Source organism: Lolium rigidum, chromosome 3 (assembly GCF_022539505.1).
Source record: "Lolium rigidum isolate FL_2022 chromosome 3, APGP_CSIRO_Lrig_0.1, whole genome shotgun sequence".
Taxonomy (NCBI): domain Eukaryota; kingdom Viridiplantae; phylum Streptophyta; class Magnoliopsida; order Poales; family Poaceae; genus Lolium; species Lolium rigidum.
Genome location: NC_061510.1, coordinates 120,225,180 through 120,240,291, shown reverse-complemented (window position 1 = coordinate 120,240,291; position 15,112 = coordinate 120,225,180). Strand labels below are relative to the sequence as shown.

Below are 15,112 nucleotides of genomic sequence, written 5' to 3'. Positions count from 1 at the left end.
TGAGCAAGAATAATGGAGGGAATCAAGAGATAGGGCAAGTTCTTCAAAGTCAACAATGGAGGAGAGAGAGTGGAAGAACTTATTCAGCCCAAGGTGGAAGAAGGGCTATTTATAGCCCAAGACGAAATATAACCGTTGGGGAAGTGTCCAGCTCAACATCAGTCGAGGAGGCCGGTCAACCGGGCCTGGCACCGGGCCGTCCGGTGCAGGACCCGGTCAGACCGGGCCATAGACCGGAACAACCGGTCCAAACCGGACCTGACGCCGGGTCGTGACCGGGGCGGGTCTTTGTCGCGCAGAACCTGCGCCGGGGAGGCCGGTCCACCGCCCGGTCGGACCGGACGAGGGGCCGGACCCGGCCGGTCTAAAACCGGACCTCAGGCCGGACCAACATCGGGGCGAAGCTGGAAACCTTACTGGGTAGTGCCCGGTGAGCACCGGTCCAGGGGCCGGTCGGCGCCGGGCCTGTCGGTGCAAAGGCCGGTCAAACCGGGCCTATGGCCGGCCTGAGGCTGAGCAGCCCTTTTCCATAAAATAGAAAATGCTCCCGAACTCCGATTGACATGAAACCAATTCTGTTGGAAAGATAACGACAAATAGAACCCAACAAAAACTCCTCACAGGATATTTTTAGATGATTTTAGAGAGGGAGTCTCCCACCGTCAAGAAACGGTGAAGGCGTCCAAACTCGAAAACGCAATAGAAGATGCATGCGAATTCCGTTTTCGATGAACTTGGGCTTGTTGTAAAGCTAGCAACAAGCTCAAGAACCTCACGCAGAGAAACACCAAGAAACAATAGGGATATGCAAAGTATGCAAAGGGTTGAGCTCCCTAAGACGATGTGATCAAGTTACCCAACCGAAAGCCCCTCTTGATAGTGCGGCTATGTATCCTATAACCCGGTCTCCCAACAACCACCTTGAGACCGGTAAAAGGGAAACCTAGCAAGATCATACCTTTGCCTTGCACATCCCGCTTGATCTTGATGATAACTCTTCAAGCTCCACTCAAGCCGGAATGCCTCACTTCATCATTTTTGCTTCGTGAAGACTCACAAATGCTCCCCCATACACCATGATGGGAAAGCTCCATTGATGCACATCTTCACATGTCCATTATCACCAAATGGACGGCAAGCTTCAAGCATATGATCCTCTTGAGATGCTCAACTTGAACTTGTCCAACTCAACCTTGATGACAATCACCACTTGATGTCATCCTCTCATGGGCTACATGAGATCTCCCTTTTGATGCATGCCCATGGAAAGATACCTAACCCACATAGACAACACAAGGGAACATATATGATGGGTTAGTTCATAAAGCATAATTGACAAGGCTTACCATACCACATGACTTTACGTGGCACATTCTTCATGCTTCATGTGTTGACCAAACTTGAATCTATTCTTCACTCTTTGTATTGGTCAACCTTGTATCTTCTCATGCTCTATCATACTATCTTGAGGTGTATATAGAATTTTCATTTGTTTGCATGCTCTAAATATTAGTCAAACATAGCTCAACTTATGAAACTATCATGACACCGACTTAGAGCCATAACTTGAATTCTTCACTTGGAATCAAGTATTCAAGATCTTGATCATCCATTGCTTATCACATAAGCTAGAGCATGGCTAATATTGAGTTCCACATAGGAACTCCATCTTCATTTCTTCTTCATGATCATATCACATATATATCTTCAAATCGATGATCTTAATGCCAATACACAATGTATATCTGTATCTTCATGGCATCCATACTTGAATCCAACACATGGAATACAAGTAGTACCTATGGAGTATTCCTTCATATAAACTCACTGAAAACATTAGTTCATAGGGGTTGTCATTAATTACCAAAACCACACATAGGGACTATGCATATTATACTCAGAATGACAACTATGCTCTCTTAATTGGTGCATAAAGCAAGAAGATGAAGACTCAACATAAAAGTAAAAGAAAGGTCCTTCGTACCTGGTGCAACAAAGTGTAAGCAAAACATATATAAATTGGTGTAAAACAAGCATGGAGCATCAAAAATTATAGATACATTTGCAACGTATCAGTCTACCCTTCCGAATAGACCGGAACAAAGCATTAAGATTCATGAACACACATACTCCTCGAAATTACTACATCTTACCTTTGTTTTTCCCCACCTGTTAGCGAGGGATTCACGGGATCAACATAATAACAAGTGATACACCTCACAGATAAATAACATCTTCATATATATGATAAAACAATATAAGTTCATACTGAAATTAAGTTATTCGGGCCCTAGTAAGAAGCATTAAACATAACAAAGGTGTACAAACACTTACAAGAATATCTTCAAGACGAACACCTAAAATCTCGACATATGCAGAGGATTACATGATCAATGTCATCCAAAACCCATCCACCTCTAAACCTATAGAAAAATACTCACTCATGGTGATAGGGAGTGAGCACATGATGATTGGTGATGACGTCGGTGGCGGTGATGATGAAGGAGCCCTCGTAATCCCTCTCTCCGGGGTGGAGAGCAGGATCAATCTGGCCCCCAAAACGAAGATCGTGGTCTCGGCGGCACTACGTTTAGCGATACGTCGTGTCCTTCCAGGAGGGTCACTTTTTAGGGTATATAAGGCACCACGCGAAGGGGGGAGGCGAGATGACGATCGAGGGCGGAACAGCCTCGGGTGGCGCGACCAAGAAGTTGGGCCGCGCCACCTGGGATCGTTCGAGCCTCGTGGCTCCCCTCTCTAGATCCAAAGCTCCAGATGCTTCCTTTTGGTGAAAAACTTCCATAGTATTTTCCCCGATTTTATTTCCTGCGAAAACGTGACAAAAAGGAGACTTTGCTAAAAACAACATCCGATTCAGCAGTTTTTTATCCAAATATGGTGAGATTCCGGAGTAATTCATTGAGCAAAGTGCTTGGAAAAGTAGATACATTTGGGATGTATCAGCTACTCCATCTAATACACACACCACCCCACACACGCTCTTGCATAAAAGTTATATCAGAACCAATACTTAAGACGGGGTACACAATATGCATCTATCAATACATCTTGCACATAATATGATCAGATCTCATAGCACAATATCATAGAATAAGGATCCACCACATAGGTATTACGGATATGGCCATAATCATGTTAGGCAGCTCATATGGCACTAAGAACTATGAACAACATGAGAGAAATAAATCAAGCTACTACCACAAACCCGTATTCTAGAGGTGGACTACCGCCCCTTGATCATGGTGATGATGATGAAGACGTTGGAGAAGGTGGAGATCCCTACGGTGGTGATTCCGGCGGAGTTTCCCCCTCCAATCTTTGCTGCTGCAACCTCAGTTTTCATGTTTCTATCTTGTGTGGCGCTCTCCTCCCGAGAACTCTCCGGGGTCATATATATACTAATTTTTAGGTCAAAATACGTCGGTGGGCGAAAAGATCACGCGATTTGGACGGTCGACGGCCGAAAGAGTGCAATTGGCGCGCCCGACATGTTTGGGCGCACCACCTGGGCTCTTTTGGGCCACTGGCCCTTGCAGGCGTGCTTCCAGGTCCCAGGGTGCTTCTCCCGATGAAATAATGACGCTCCAAAAGTCCCAGCTCAATTTAACTCCGTATAGGTGTCTAAAAGTGAAAAAAATACACAAAACATGGAATTCCTATTCTGCAGAGTTATAAACCAAATAAAGGGAATCATTGGTAAATCGCCATAAATCAATGTAAAATATTAACATCATATATATTGCAAATAAGTGGGAATTCAATATGATAACGGATAAAGTTCATGTATGCAATTTACATGCATCAACGGGAGGCAAAACAACCCAGCCACTTACCCCACGTCGCGGGAATCAAGGAAGTTACGTCACGCTGCAGTACCGGGTGTTTCTGTTCTCGTGCGGTCAAATCAAGCATTGTGGTTATCGCCACGCGTTCGTATCACTGTAGCACGGGCCCACTTTTTATGCGTCAAATCGAAGTATTTTCTGACAAGCTCTGGCACGCCATCATCGTCAGCACTGACGTCATGAGTGTGGAAGGAAGATATCTTCGAGTTAATCAAACATGTAGTCATCAGACAAATATATTTGAGCCTATGATTGGGTGCAAGCACCCGACCATAGTCTCGGAGGCTACTCCCATCAGGAGCGCTGACCGCGCACCCGATAGAAAGGAAAGTTTCACCTCAAAGGTAAGTGTGTCAAGGTAAATATTTTGTTTTAGTTTCATCCGAGTCAAATAAAAACTCAGATGCATAAAGTCTTTTGAGCCTATGCTCGGCTACAAGTACCCAAACATAGTCTCGGGGGTTACTTCCATCGGAAGCGCTGTTCGTACTCCCGAAGGAAACAAAATTCAGAGAAGCATTTGACAAAGATAGAAAAGGGAAAATTCTCCAAGTCCATTATCGGTGGTAAACACCAAAAATATAGACTAGTAAATTACTCCCATCGGAGCACCACTGCGCACCCGAAGAAAATAGTAAATTTGGGTAAAACAAGAACTCGACAACTTCAACCAATGCATCATCCAAACAAGGCAGTCGATATAAAGTTCATATTCTCAGACCGCGTCCGCCACGTACGATAAAATGTCTAGATGCCATGTTCATAAGCATGAAGGTAAGATCGTAGGATCCGTCCTATGTGGCCCGGCATTCGCACAAGCTACGCTCTGCTAGATATTTTCCATATTAATGATATGATGATAAATCCCGACATAAGCAGTGGGTACCCAAAGTAAAAAAAAATTGGGATTCAGAACCCGATAAGACCTCCGCGGCCCGAGCTGAATTACGCCAGTATACCGGATTTGAGTATAGAGACTCGAGTTTGAAGTAGGTTCATGCTGTTTTTTTTTCCAAGAGCATTTAACTGGTTCCTGATCGTCGGAAGCAGCAGGTCCATTTGCCAAAATCCCCATGAAAAAATATAAATCAAGATTGAAACATAAATTACTTGAATATTCAGGTTTACTTCGCAAAGGAACGAGTCATGATCTGGAGATTCGACTCGAGTCTGCGACTCGAATAGAATCTCGGGGTTTACTGATATGGGTATACCTTATTAGGCATGCGGCTTGTGTAACCCTGGTACATATTCGGCAGGAAGCCCATCAAGTTAGTAGACATAAGCATCCGAAGCCCAAGAGCCGAAGCATGTTGAATAAGGAAAGACCCATCAAAGGAGCCTACATAAACATAGCCTTGTATGAAAACACTTGTAAATCGATCTAGACTGGACTCCGGGACCTAGCCTCCTATATAAAGCCTAGCTGGAGCCAGCGGGAGGGATCATGGAATCATTGTTGTATCCCTAGATTTACTCTAGTATTACGACAACTTTGCCTCATAATCAATTTATTGTTGGACCACCTTGTTTGTCTCACTAGCCGACGAAACCACTAGCGCACCTCTTTCCCCGAAACCTTAAGTCCATATGACCATATCCATTGACAATGATGAGGTTACCCCTCATCAGATGGAGAGTGGTGTTTGTCTCGTGCACGGGACCTTCCATGCATGAAATCACTAGGTATCTTTGCGTGTCAATTCATTTCGGATTCCTAAAACTTGATGAAACTGAATAGAACCTAGCAGGAATCTCAAAGCATGAAACATAGTAGATCCAATGACATAAAATGCACGGGAGGGGGACAAAAACATTTCACTTTGAAGATGGACGAATTGCATAGCATTGGTGGGTAATTAGATAGACGAGCAAGGTGAAGTGGAGAAGGTGAAGCACATGTTTCGCTGCCCATGAAAATCAACTGCAAATCATCACCGCTTCATCTCACCTCATAATCGGGAGTTTAGGTGTTTGGGGTAGTTTCACTTGCTTCACGTGTAAACTGGTGGAGTGAAGCTGCCACAAACACAACCTAAGTTGCCCTTTCTTTAATGACGATCCAAGTTGGACTAGACTTCTCAACCCTAGAGCTTCAGTTACATACTTGATTACTGTCTCTATCCCAAAGTTTAAGGCTTATATTATTTTTAGAAAGTCAAACTATGTCAGGTTTGACTAATTTTTTACCAAAAATTATTAACATGTAAAATACAAATTTAATATCATTAGATAGATAATAAAAATATATTTTTATATAATATCTACAAAATATCATATTTTATGATAGATTCTTCTAAAAATTTGATTAAATTTTACTTGGTTTAACTTAAAGTATAAGCCTTAAGCTTTGGGATGGAGGTAGTAGTCATCTTGAATCCACATTTAGTATTGTTTACGAACACACACCTCAAGCAAACATGCACACGTTCCACTTCCTTGACCTAAAATAGAGATCGGTTTCACAAACTACCTTACATGTTACAATTTTATCTTTAACATAACCTAACACAATATGACCAGGTTTTTCCTGAGACAATCAGACGTCCGGTCGGAAGTAGAAACAGAATCAAAGAAGGTGCAATCAAGGAATAAACCGATCGTAAAAATACAGAGAACACCTCTGCCGCGAATCCCTAGATCCGGCACCACCACCATGGCGCAGCCGACCCCTCCAGCCGACGGACCACAAGCGCCGTCCCTTCCGTGCGACCTCGGCAGGGGGTTTATGTCGTGTTTCACTTGGGCCGAGCATCCCGAGGGGCCAATCTCAGCGGAGACGATGAACCTCCTCACGGAGCTCTTCTCCGATCTCTACAAGGAGGCGTTCAGCCGGCTGCCGATCGAGGACATGCCGGATCTGCACTTCGATCCCCACATGAGCGTCATGTGCGTCGGACTCCTCGACCCCGTCACCAACATCATCCTCAACACCTTGTCCTCCCCTCCCGATGACGACTACTTCGGAGGCAGTTTCCCTTTCGGTCGTAGCAGGAGTACCCTCCGCGAGATCAGCAGAGGCGGCAGGGAACAATGGTACTCTATGGTGTACATGTCCATCAGAATCCTGATAGAGTTCATGCGGACGTACTTCAGATTACTCAGCGAGGAGCAGGCCGGACGGTACCTTCTCTGGGCCCGTGGTGATCTCGCCTTGGCCGTCCTCTTCGTCGAGCACGAGCTGTACCTTGAACGGCCTGCGATCCCCGACCCTCGCTCCCCAAGGACCCGATTCTCCTTCCAGCTCGCGGTCGAGGCAGCATCCCACCCTGCTCCGGACTACCTCGCCTGGCTCTCCACTCTGTGGCTCCCCCAGCACCAGCTCGAGACTCTGGCGCCCATCCTGATTCCGAGAAACCGGAAGCTCACCGTGGATGACGTTTGGACCATCTCCAGCGTGCTGCGCTCCCACGGCAGGCCGCCTCCAAGGACGCCCTTCTCGTCGCCTCAAGGACCTCTCCACCACAGCAAAGACTGTGTTGATCTTGGAGATGGACGAATTGGCTACACCACCGTTGTTCAGCTACCTGGAGACTACATCACGTCCCTGCGGCACCATCCAGACATCCGGTCCATGCTATCTAATTACAGAGAAGATGCCATGGACACACTTCCGCGCACATGGCGGAAACCATGTGAGGTCGACAGTCCTAACCGTCCCAATGGCACCATCTGCCTATACGTCCGGTCCATGAAGATGTTCCTGCAGGGCACCATCCACGGCTTCTACCTCAAAGCGCTCGCCAAGCTGTCCAGCCGTCACGCATGCCGCCTCATGCGCGCCATCCTCATCGCCGGCCACTGTTATGGTCCCATGGACCCCGTCTCCAACATCATCGTCACCGCCATATGGTACGACATGAAGTTCCCGCCTCCGCCGCTGCGCTCAGGTGGCCCGAGTCTAGAGCACGACATGCTTGACACTCTCTCTATCCTCCGTACAGAGTGTTGCTCCTTTGTGGGCCTTGTAGCCCTCTTCTGTGACACCATTAGCGACCAATCGTTCCATCTCACTCTGAAGTCGCTCTGCCATATGAAGTGTGACCTGTCTACCGAGGTACAGCGACACTTACAGTCGATGCAATCGGATGGAAGCTCGCCCAACCCATTTGCTGCCGCCACAGCTGCTGCCCAACACCCTCAAAGCTCTGCCCTTGCGGAATTCCTTGTATCCCTGTCACCCATGAAACTGCGGCGCCTGCACTCCTTGACGAGCCCTGACAGCACGCTCTCTGACGATTCTTTCCGACAGATATTTGACATTATAGGGGGGCCTGCATCTGCGATGCCGGAAGTGTTCCCACTCCGCGATAACGCCTTGAGCATGCTCTCGAGGAAGAGGTCAGACCACGCGGGCCTGCGGAGATTTATCCGCGAGCAGATTACACACTTGCTGCAGAAGTACGCCTATCACCATCCTATGGAACCCAAGTATGAACTGGTGTGCATATGCGGTGTAGAGGTTATTGGACATAGACAGAGTAGTTACCATGTCAATTTCATGGCTGCTGCTGCTGGATCAAGATCCGAGAACACTCTCTTTTTTGCTGACCTTTCGGTGTCATTCTGCTGCCCTGTACCCCAACCATGTACAGGCCGTTGTTATTACGGCGAGGTTTCTGCGACGAAGATCGTGTATCCCGATATGATACGCTACTTCTCGTGTGATGTTACTTGTGGTGGAACTGGACAACCTGAAACCCCTCTAGAGACAGACTACATATTGGCTGATCTGGGGAGGGATTTGAAGCTTGTAAAAGCCCTGCAGCGATCAGCAGACGAGCAAGAGGCCGTGTGTAGGGGGTTATATATCAGGGAAGAGTTCCTGCATTGTGAAGATCCTGAGTGGTGGAATGACTACGATGTTCCTGACTGGTACGATGAGTACTAGTGGGTACTAAGAGGTGCCTACGGAGTATGTTTAATGCCCATCCATGTTCAAGTATGTGTAGAATTTTCAGTTTTAGGTTATATGTGTAGATTTATGTGACTGGATTCTTAACATGACCTGTGTGTATTGGGGATCAAAAACTGTCTTAAGATTTATGTGAGAAATCTGGGAAGTTGGGCCTACAAAAAGAGAAAAATATAGAAGCGTCTTGAGAGAGCATGATATGATGCCATGGGGATGCCAAGCCGACTCTAATAGCGAGTCTCAGGGTAGGTGGTTCTGTTGTAGTGGTGCGTTTTTTATTTTTTTGCATCTGCAACACCAGCCCCGCTAAAGCAAAACTAAATGAAAACAAGTCAATACTCTATTGTATATTTTGCATTCATCCTTGCTGTACAAGGATAACTTATGCAAACGTACTGATCCGCTTGATTCCTCTCAGAATTCGTGATACAATAAGAAATACCAGCATTGAGAGAATGGTAGCATAAACCAACAAGCATAGTTATGTGGTATATCTGCAACATGATAAACTGAAATTTAAAGCTTCATGGAGCAACAAGCTTCATGGAAAGCCTTATTTCCAGGTTGCCCTGCACTCCAACCGGTGACTTAAGACTTAAAAATAAGAAAGGGGATGGTGTTTGTCACATTTGCTGGAATGAGCAACTGTCAACAGACGTGGCTGAATTTCATTGAGTGGCCCCGTGGAAATCATATATGCATTCAAAAGAGTTCCAAACAAAGTAAAAGTGACAATGATTTAATAACCAAAGCGCATTGCAAGAGCCTCTATGATAAGATTAAAGTAGTACATACAAAGTGAGAAATAAGGAACCAGCTTTTGATGAACACGTTTCCTTTCTTTTCATTATATCATACTATATATTATGGACATGACACAAAGAATTGCCAAAAACTCAACATAGCCTGACAGGCCAATAAAAAAAGGCTAATGGCCTCACTCACCAGCTGCTGAGATCACAACTCACCACACTGACACAATCAATTGGACTTATTGTCACTCATTGTTGTACTTGAGAACAACCTCACAACGCCTTGTGACAAACACTGAGAGAAAACCAAGAAAAAGAATGCACACGATCATTTTAGCAGTCCCTACTTCGTACCAGAGTGTCTACCGTTTGATGAAAGCCTTCTGCTATCGTTAGCACTTAAAGGTTGCCTTCCCGATCTGTTTTGTCCGTTTGAAGCTTTTCTCGATGCTGATGGTATTTGAGAATGAATTGGTGTCCTGATTCAATAAAAGCATAACAAAACAATCAGTATTTAGGAATAAATATTAGTAAGTCTTATGCAAGGGTCTGCTGTGGTACTTCGTCCCTTGAATTCTAATTCTTTTGAAAAACCTTAGAAAACCAAGTGAAATTGAAGAGATAACACACCAATACTTAAAATATGCTGAACTATTTCTATGGTGGATGGTTATGTGTTTTGTTTCCCGTCGCACTAATCAAATTTATACACAACTTTGTTTGCTGTAATGTAAACTACATAATAAAAAAAAAGGTTTACCTTGTGTCCGAGGTATCTCTTATCTTCGTCTGTGGTTTCTTGATCTTTGACCCGTTTTGAATAACCGGAGTATTCATGCTTTGAACATTGAACTGCCATAGTGCATCTGATTCTGAGGAATCACTTGTTGCAACATCAATGTCATCGGAATCATCGGTATTTGTCGAGCAAAAACGAGGTCTTTGCTGCTCATCTCTCAAACCTGAATGGTATCTTTGGTAAAAGAAGTCAGGTAAAGCAGCATTGTCTCCTTGCCAATCACCAAGAGAGTGATTGTTGTTCACCACAACCTTATCTACCCAGTCCCCGCAAACTGTTTCCCTTTCTTCTCCCATCTGAAAATTCAACCTTGAATTGCTATCTGGCCATGAAGGTGAATCATTTGATGGTAATAAATCCTGAAGATCAAAGCTTGGTTTCTTTTGTCTCAATGCAGGATTGGGTCTAGCCTGTACAAAAATCAAACCATGCATGATTGTATAAAATACTGAAGATGTCAACTGAAACAACAGTGTCAATGAGCGATCAGTACACTAAGATTACTTGCGGATATTTTATTCACTATACAGTGTGGATCATAAAGATTACGTGTAAGATCTAATGTTTCCAACATCGTCTATCAGTTCACGGCATTATTACCTCTATGTTTCCAACATCCTCCATTGGTTGCCTGAAGTTAGTTTGGCTAGACAGTAAATCACAACTGCCCTGACGCCTAAAAACAGGAGAAGGCGTCTTCGTGTTTACTACCTCAGAGTGGCGAGTAAAGTTTTGCTCCAATCCTGAATCTTTCATTGATAATGCTGTTTTGAGTCGAGAAATCTGAAAAGGAATAGAGATTGTGAATTTCTCAAACAGGAAAGAGCAGTAAGAGAAGATCACATAGTAGTAGTAGCAGGAACAAACCTGCTCCTTGAGCTCTTTAACTTCTCCGGATTCTTTATTAAGTCGAGCAGCACCAAGCTCAACAGTAGAAACGCGCTCAGCAAACTTCAACGTGCTTATAGTTTCTCCTACAGCATCACTTTCCGGGCTTATATGAACAAACATCAATGTTTTGGCCTGACCTCCTGTTGATAAATAGATACTGGAACATCAGATTATGCAAATTATACTCAGTAGTCAGCACTGATAAACTAAGAATTGAAAGATTCATCTTACCAAGAGAATCTTGGAGGAGTTGTGTCAATTTACTATTCCTGTAAGGTACGTGTGCGTTCTTCTGGGCAAGTGAAGCAATTACATCCCCTAAGGCTGACAATGATTTGTTAATATGCTGTGCTTCTTTTAACCTTTCTCCGATGACCTCTGACTTGTCAACCCGCTCGCTGCCTGCAAGATCAACTAAATGCATGCAGCCGCGGATGATGTTGCCAGATGTCAAATCTTTTCCTTGAACATGAACAGTTAAACAACTGCAAGGTTCCAAAAGTACTGCATTATATTCCATTATTAGGTTAAATATTTTGGAGTGATTTAGTTGCACAGAAAATGTTGGTGAGTTACCTGTGAGAACGACTACTCCGGTCGTTTAATGCAGTGGCACCGACAGCACGATTCTTGTGCCCAATATTCATCAGTTCTATTACGTCTATTGTCGATGCCACACGGACAAGGCTTGCGTCCGGAACATTAATGCCATTCTGAGAATTATTCCGAATCTCTAATGTATATATTTGTTAAAGAAAACTATTGATATGAAACTATGATACTGGTAGAGTATAGTGTGAAATAATATGTAATAAAAGGAAACTGACAGAAATATGACTTCAGTAAGGATATCTTTTGTTGAGACCATCATTAGAGAGGAGATCCCTGACTTGTTCATTGTAAATCTCGATCATTTGCACAGCAATATCATAGACAAAGGTTCCTTTCCTTTTGTCAGCAAGGGTAAATAGATCACCAAGTGCCCGATAGTTTACACCCTGGGTTTGCTCAGTAATGTTCTTGGGCCCACTCTATATAAAACAACAGAGAAAATGTTAAGATATATACACAAGACATAAATTGTTAATACAACTGTAAAGACCTCTTAATTTATATAGTTCACACATCTTAGAGAAATAATTGGCAATTGATAATGTCCTTGCTCCTCACCATTGTGAATGTCTTGCCTGATCCTGTTTGGCCATATGCAAAGATACAAACATTGTACCCATCAAGAACAGAGCGAATGAGGGGCTGAGTATCTAAGAACACCTCATCTGTACAGCGAAAAACACCGTGAATTTTCTTCCATATATAATATAGTGAGAATGTTGAGAAATATGGACATGGTAAAATACCTTGAGTTGAAGATGGTCCGAAAACCTTATTGAAGCTAAATGACTTCCGGCCTTCCTTTCCAGATTTGGAAGGAGTAATAATGGTAATATTTCCATCATCAATGCAGCCCACAGTGGATGAACTGACTTGTCCAGGTAAAAAGGGTCTTATCCTACAATATACCCTGATACTACCTAGAAAGAAGACAAAAGAACTGAGATTTTAAGACATTACATTTTTTCAATATACCAAGAATTTCCTTAACTGTGTCAGAAACTGAGTGTGAATATTCATTATAACAAGCATACCTTTAAGATCTTGCACCTGATTGTACAGCTTTCTGTTTTCTTCAAGAACTTTGTGGTAACCTGAGGCAGCATGTGCTAGACTAAACAGATGCCTTCCTGAAATAAATTTTGCAAATGGTAATGTGCTAAGTGAAGCTACATCAAAATAGTTTAGTGAAACACCGAAAATACACTTATAGTACCTAATAAGTTGAGGTCCTCAGAGTACTTCATTTGTATAAACTCCATACCCGCTTTTGTTGTTTGAAGATCAGCCTTAAGTTCCTGGAGACAAGAAACATGAAAAGAAGATTTTAACCACTATCAAGGAAGTATAGCAAGTTTTCCATATGCATCATCGATGCAGAGACCAGGGCCAGGGGTAATGAAAATTGAAAAATTATCTTTGCAAAAGAAATCCCACTGACAATATGTATGGGAGAAAATGAACACTGAAACACTACCTCGACATGCTTTGACTGCTGTTGGACAATTGAATGTTGCTTCAGTGTCACTTCAACTGATGTTCCCTTTTTTGTTTGTTTATGCTTGGAGTAAATATCTGATGTATCCATCTACAGAGGATAAAACAAAAGATAACATTGGTTGAAAGCCAAGATTAGTATCACTGGTAGGAACAGAGTTTAAGGAGTACAGCATTAGAAACATTGCTGAAGCATAAACAGAAGTAGTTTATAGCTTGCCTTTCTCCCACTAAACTTAGGGGTGGCCTCGACCAGAACTTTGGATTTCGAGAAGGATTTAGTGCTGTCCGTAGTATTTTTCAGAGCCGCTTTCACCTGTCCCAATGGATTGATTTTGGTTATAATAATTGCCAAGTGCAAGCACTACATATTGCCATATGTTGCTATGTAGAAGAGCAGAAGGATTACAGAAACAAATGGATAAACAATGAGCAAACGACACCAAACATACCAAATCATTTTGAGTAGTCAAGCGATTCTCGAATTCATCGACGAGTTTGGTCAGCATGGACTCTAAGAGCTGCATACAGACAACACCAAGGTAGGCAAAGAGAATCCAATTGGCATACATTCCATTGAATTAATAAACCATCTTCTAAGAAAAACAAAATTGGGGGGGTGGCAGGTTGACCTACCTGCGGAACTTCATCTGGCCTCTTGTCGGACAGAACCGCGCTGACCAGCATTTTCAGCGGACGTGACCTCGACTGTTTCATCAAGACAATAATGCATCAAGCACTAAGCATTAGGAAAATCAATTCAGTCTCGCAATAAACCAAGACAAAACAAGGTATGGCAGATTAGCAGTGCGTGGGGCTAACCATGTCACCATGATCGAGATGGGCATCGCCACTGAATCCCGCCTCCTCGTAGGGCGGTTCCCCCTCGCTCATCGATTGGCACCTCCGGAACGGCTCCGAGTTCTTCCTCACCAGGGACTTGCCAGAGGCCGATGGTTTGAGGTTCCCCCCAAATTTCCAGAGCCCGGTGCCCCCGCATTGCTTCCAGTCCCCGTACGACTTCAATGCCAGCACGCAGTTCACCACCCTGGCGCTCTTCCCTCCCTGCGCTCGTCAGAAAGGCGGAAAAAAAAGGCGCATGAGGGTCACAGCTCCACGAGCACGACCACGAGAGAGTGTGCGTTTAAAGCAAAGATGCCGTCATAGGCGCTTTGCTGGAGCAGCAAGCAAGCAAGCGAGGCCCTGTGGGCGTGGGGACACACGAACCTGCTCCAAATCGGAGGCCTCGAAGCACGGCAGGCCGATGTCCTGCGCCGCCACGAGGAAGTTGCGCACGTTCTCGAAGTACTGGAACGCCGACAGCGCCGCGCCGTCGACCGAGTCCGCCGTGACCACCTGCGCGTGGGAAGCATTGACGTGTGTCAGCACAGCGGACGCGCGCGGGTGCCGGGGGGGACGGGGAGAGAGGGGGAGCGAGCCAAATGATCGAACAGGACGAGTGCGCGGGCTCGCCTTCTGGACGGCGCCCGGGTGGACCCTGTTGAGCGCGCTGCAGAGGATCTGGCCGTTGCGGAGGCCGAGGCGGAACTCCTCCTCCGACGGCTCCTCCGGCAGGTCCCGCCCCGCGACGGCCCCCACCGCGCGGCGCAGCCACCCCGCCGCCTCGTTCCGCCTCGCCGCTGCACCAACCAAGCCGAAGCGAAATTCAGCGACACGACGTGAGCGAGACGAAGCGGCAACATTAGCTTAAAAAAAACTGGCGACGTCGTGGGAGTGGTGAGCGCGGTCGGTCGTACCGGCTTCCCCGGTCCTGCGGGAG

The 15,112-nt window shown here is 45.0% G+C and overlaps 1 protein-coding gene across 1 annotated transcript; it reads right to left on the bottom strand.

The window, feature by feature from the left end:
- Positions 1 to 9,599: 9,599 nt before the first annotated feature.
- Positions 9,600 to 14,326, bottom strand: LOC124702232 (kinesin-like protein KIN-14F). The gene is made up of 16 exons (XM_047234355.1): positions 14,155 to 14,326; positions 13,969 to 14,040; positions 13,785 to 13,853; positions 13,553 to 13,648; positions 13,313 to 13,423; positions 13,052 to 13,133; positions 12,870 to 12,965; positions 12,582 to 12,755; positions 12,394 to 12,500; positions 12,076 to 12,254; positions 11,800 to 11,961; positions 11,455 to 11,708; positions 11,200 to 11,363; positions 11,044 to 11,115; positions 10,294 to 10,742; positions 9,600 to 10,012 (listed from the first exon to the last, which is right to left on the bottom strand). The coding sequence occupies exons 1-16, from the start codon at positions 14,224 to 14,226 to the stop codon at positions 9,877 to 9,879; spliced, it is 2,295 nt and encodes a 764-aa protein (XP_047090311.1). The 5' UTR covers positions 14,227 to 14,326; the 3' UTR covers positions 9,600 to 9,876.
- Positions 14,327 to 15,112: the final 786 nt, after the last annotated feature.

Excerpts from the sequence above, each read along its gene's own strand:
- LOC124702232 (XM_047234355.1), bottom strand. The coding sequence starts at position 14,226 with ATGAGCGAGGGGGAACCGCCCTACGAGGAGGCGGGATTCAGTGGCGAT. Across the intron at positions 12,501-12,581 it reads CGGACCATCTTCAACTCAAG|ATGAGGTGTTCTTAGATACT; the intron begins GTATTTTACCAT and ends TTCGCTGTACAG. Across the intron at positions 11,709-11,799 it reads CGGAGTAGTCGTTCTCACAG|TTGTTTAACTGTTCATGTTC; the intron begins GTAACTCACCAA and ends GGAACCTTGCAG.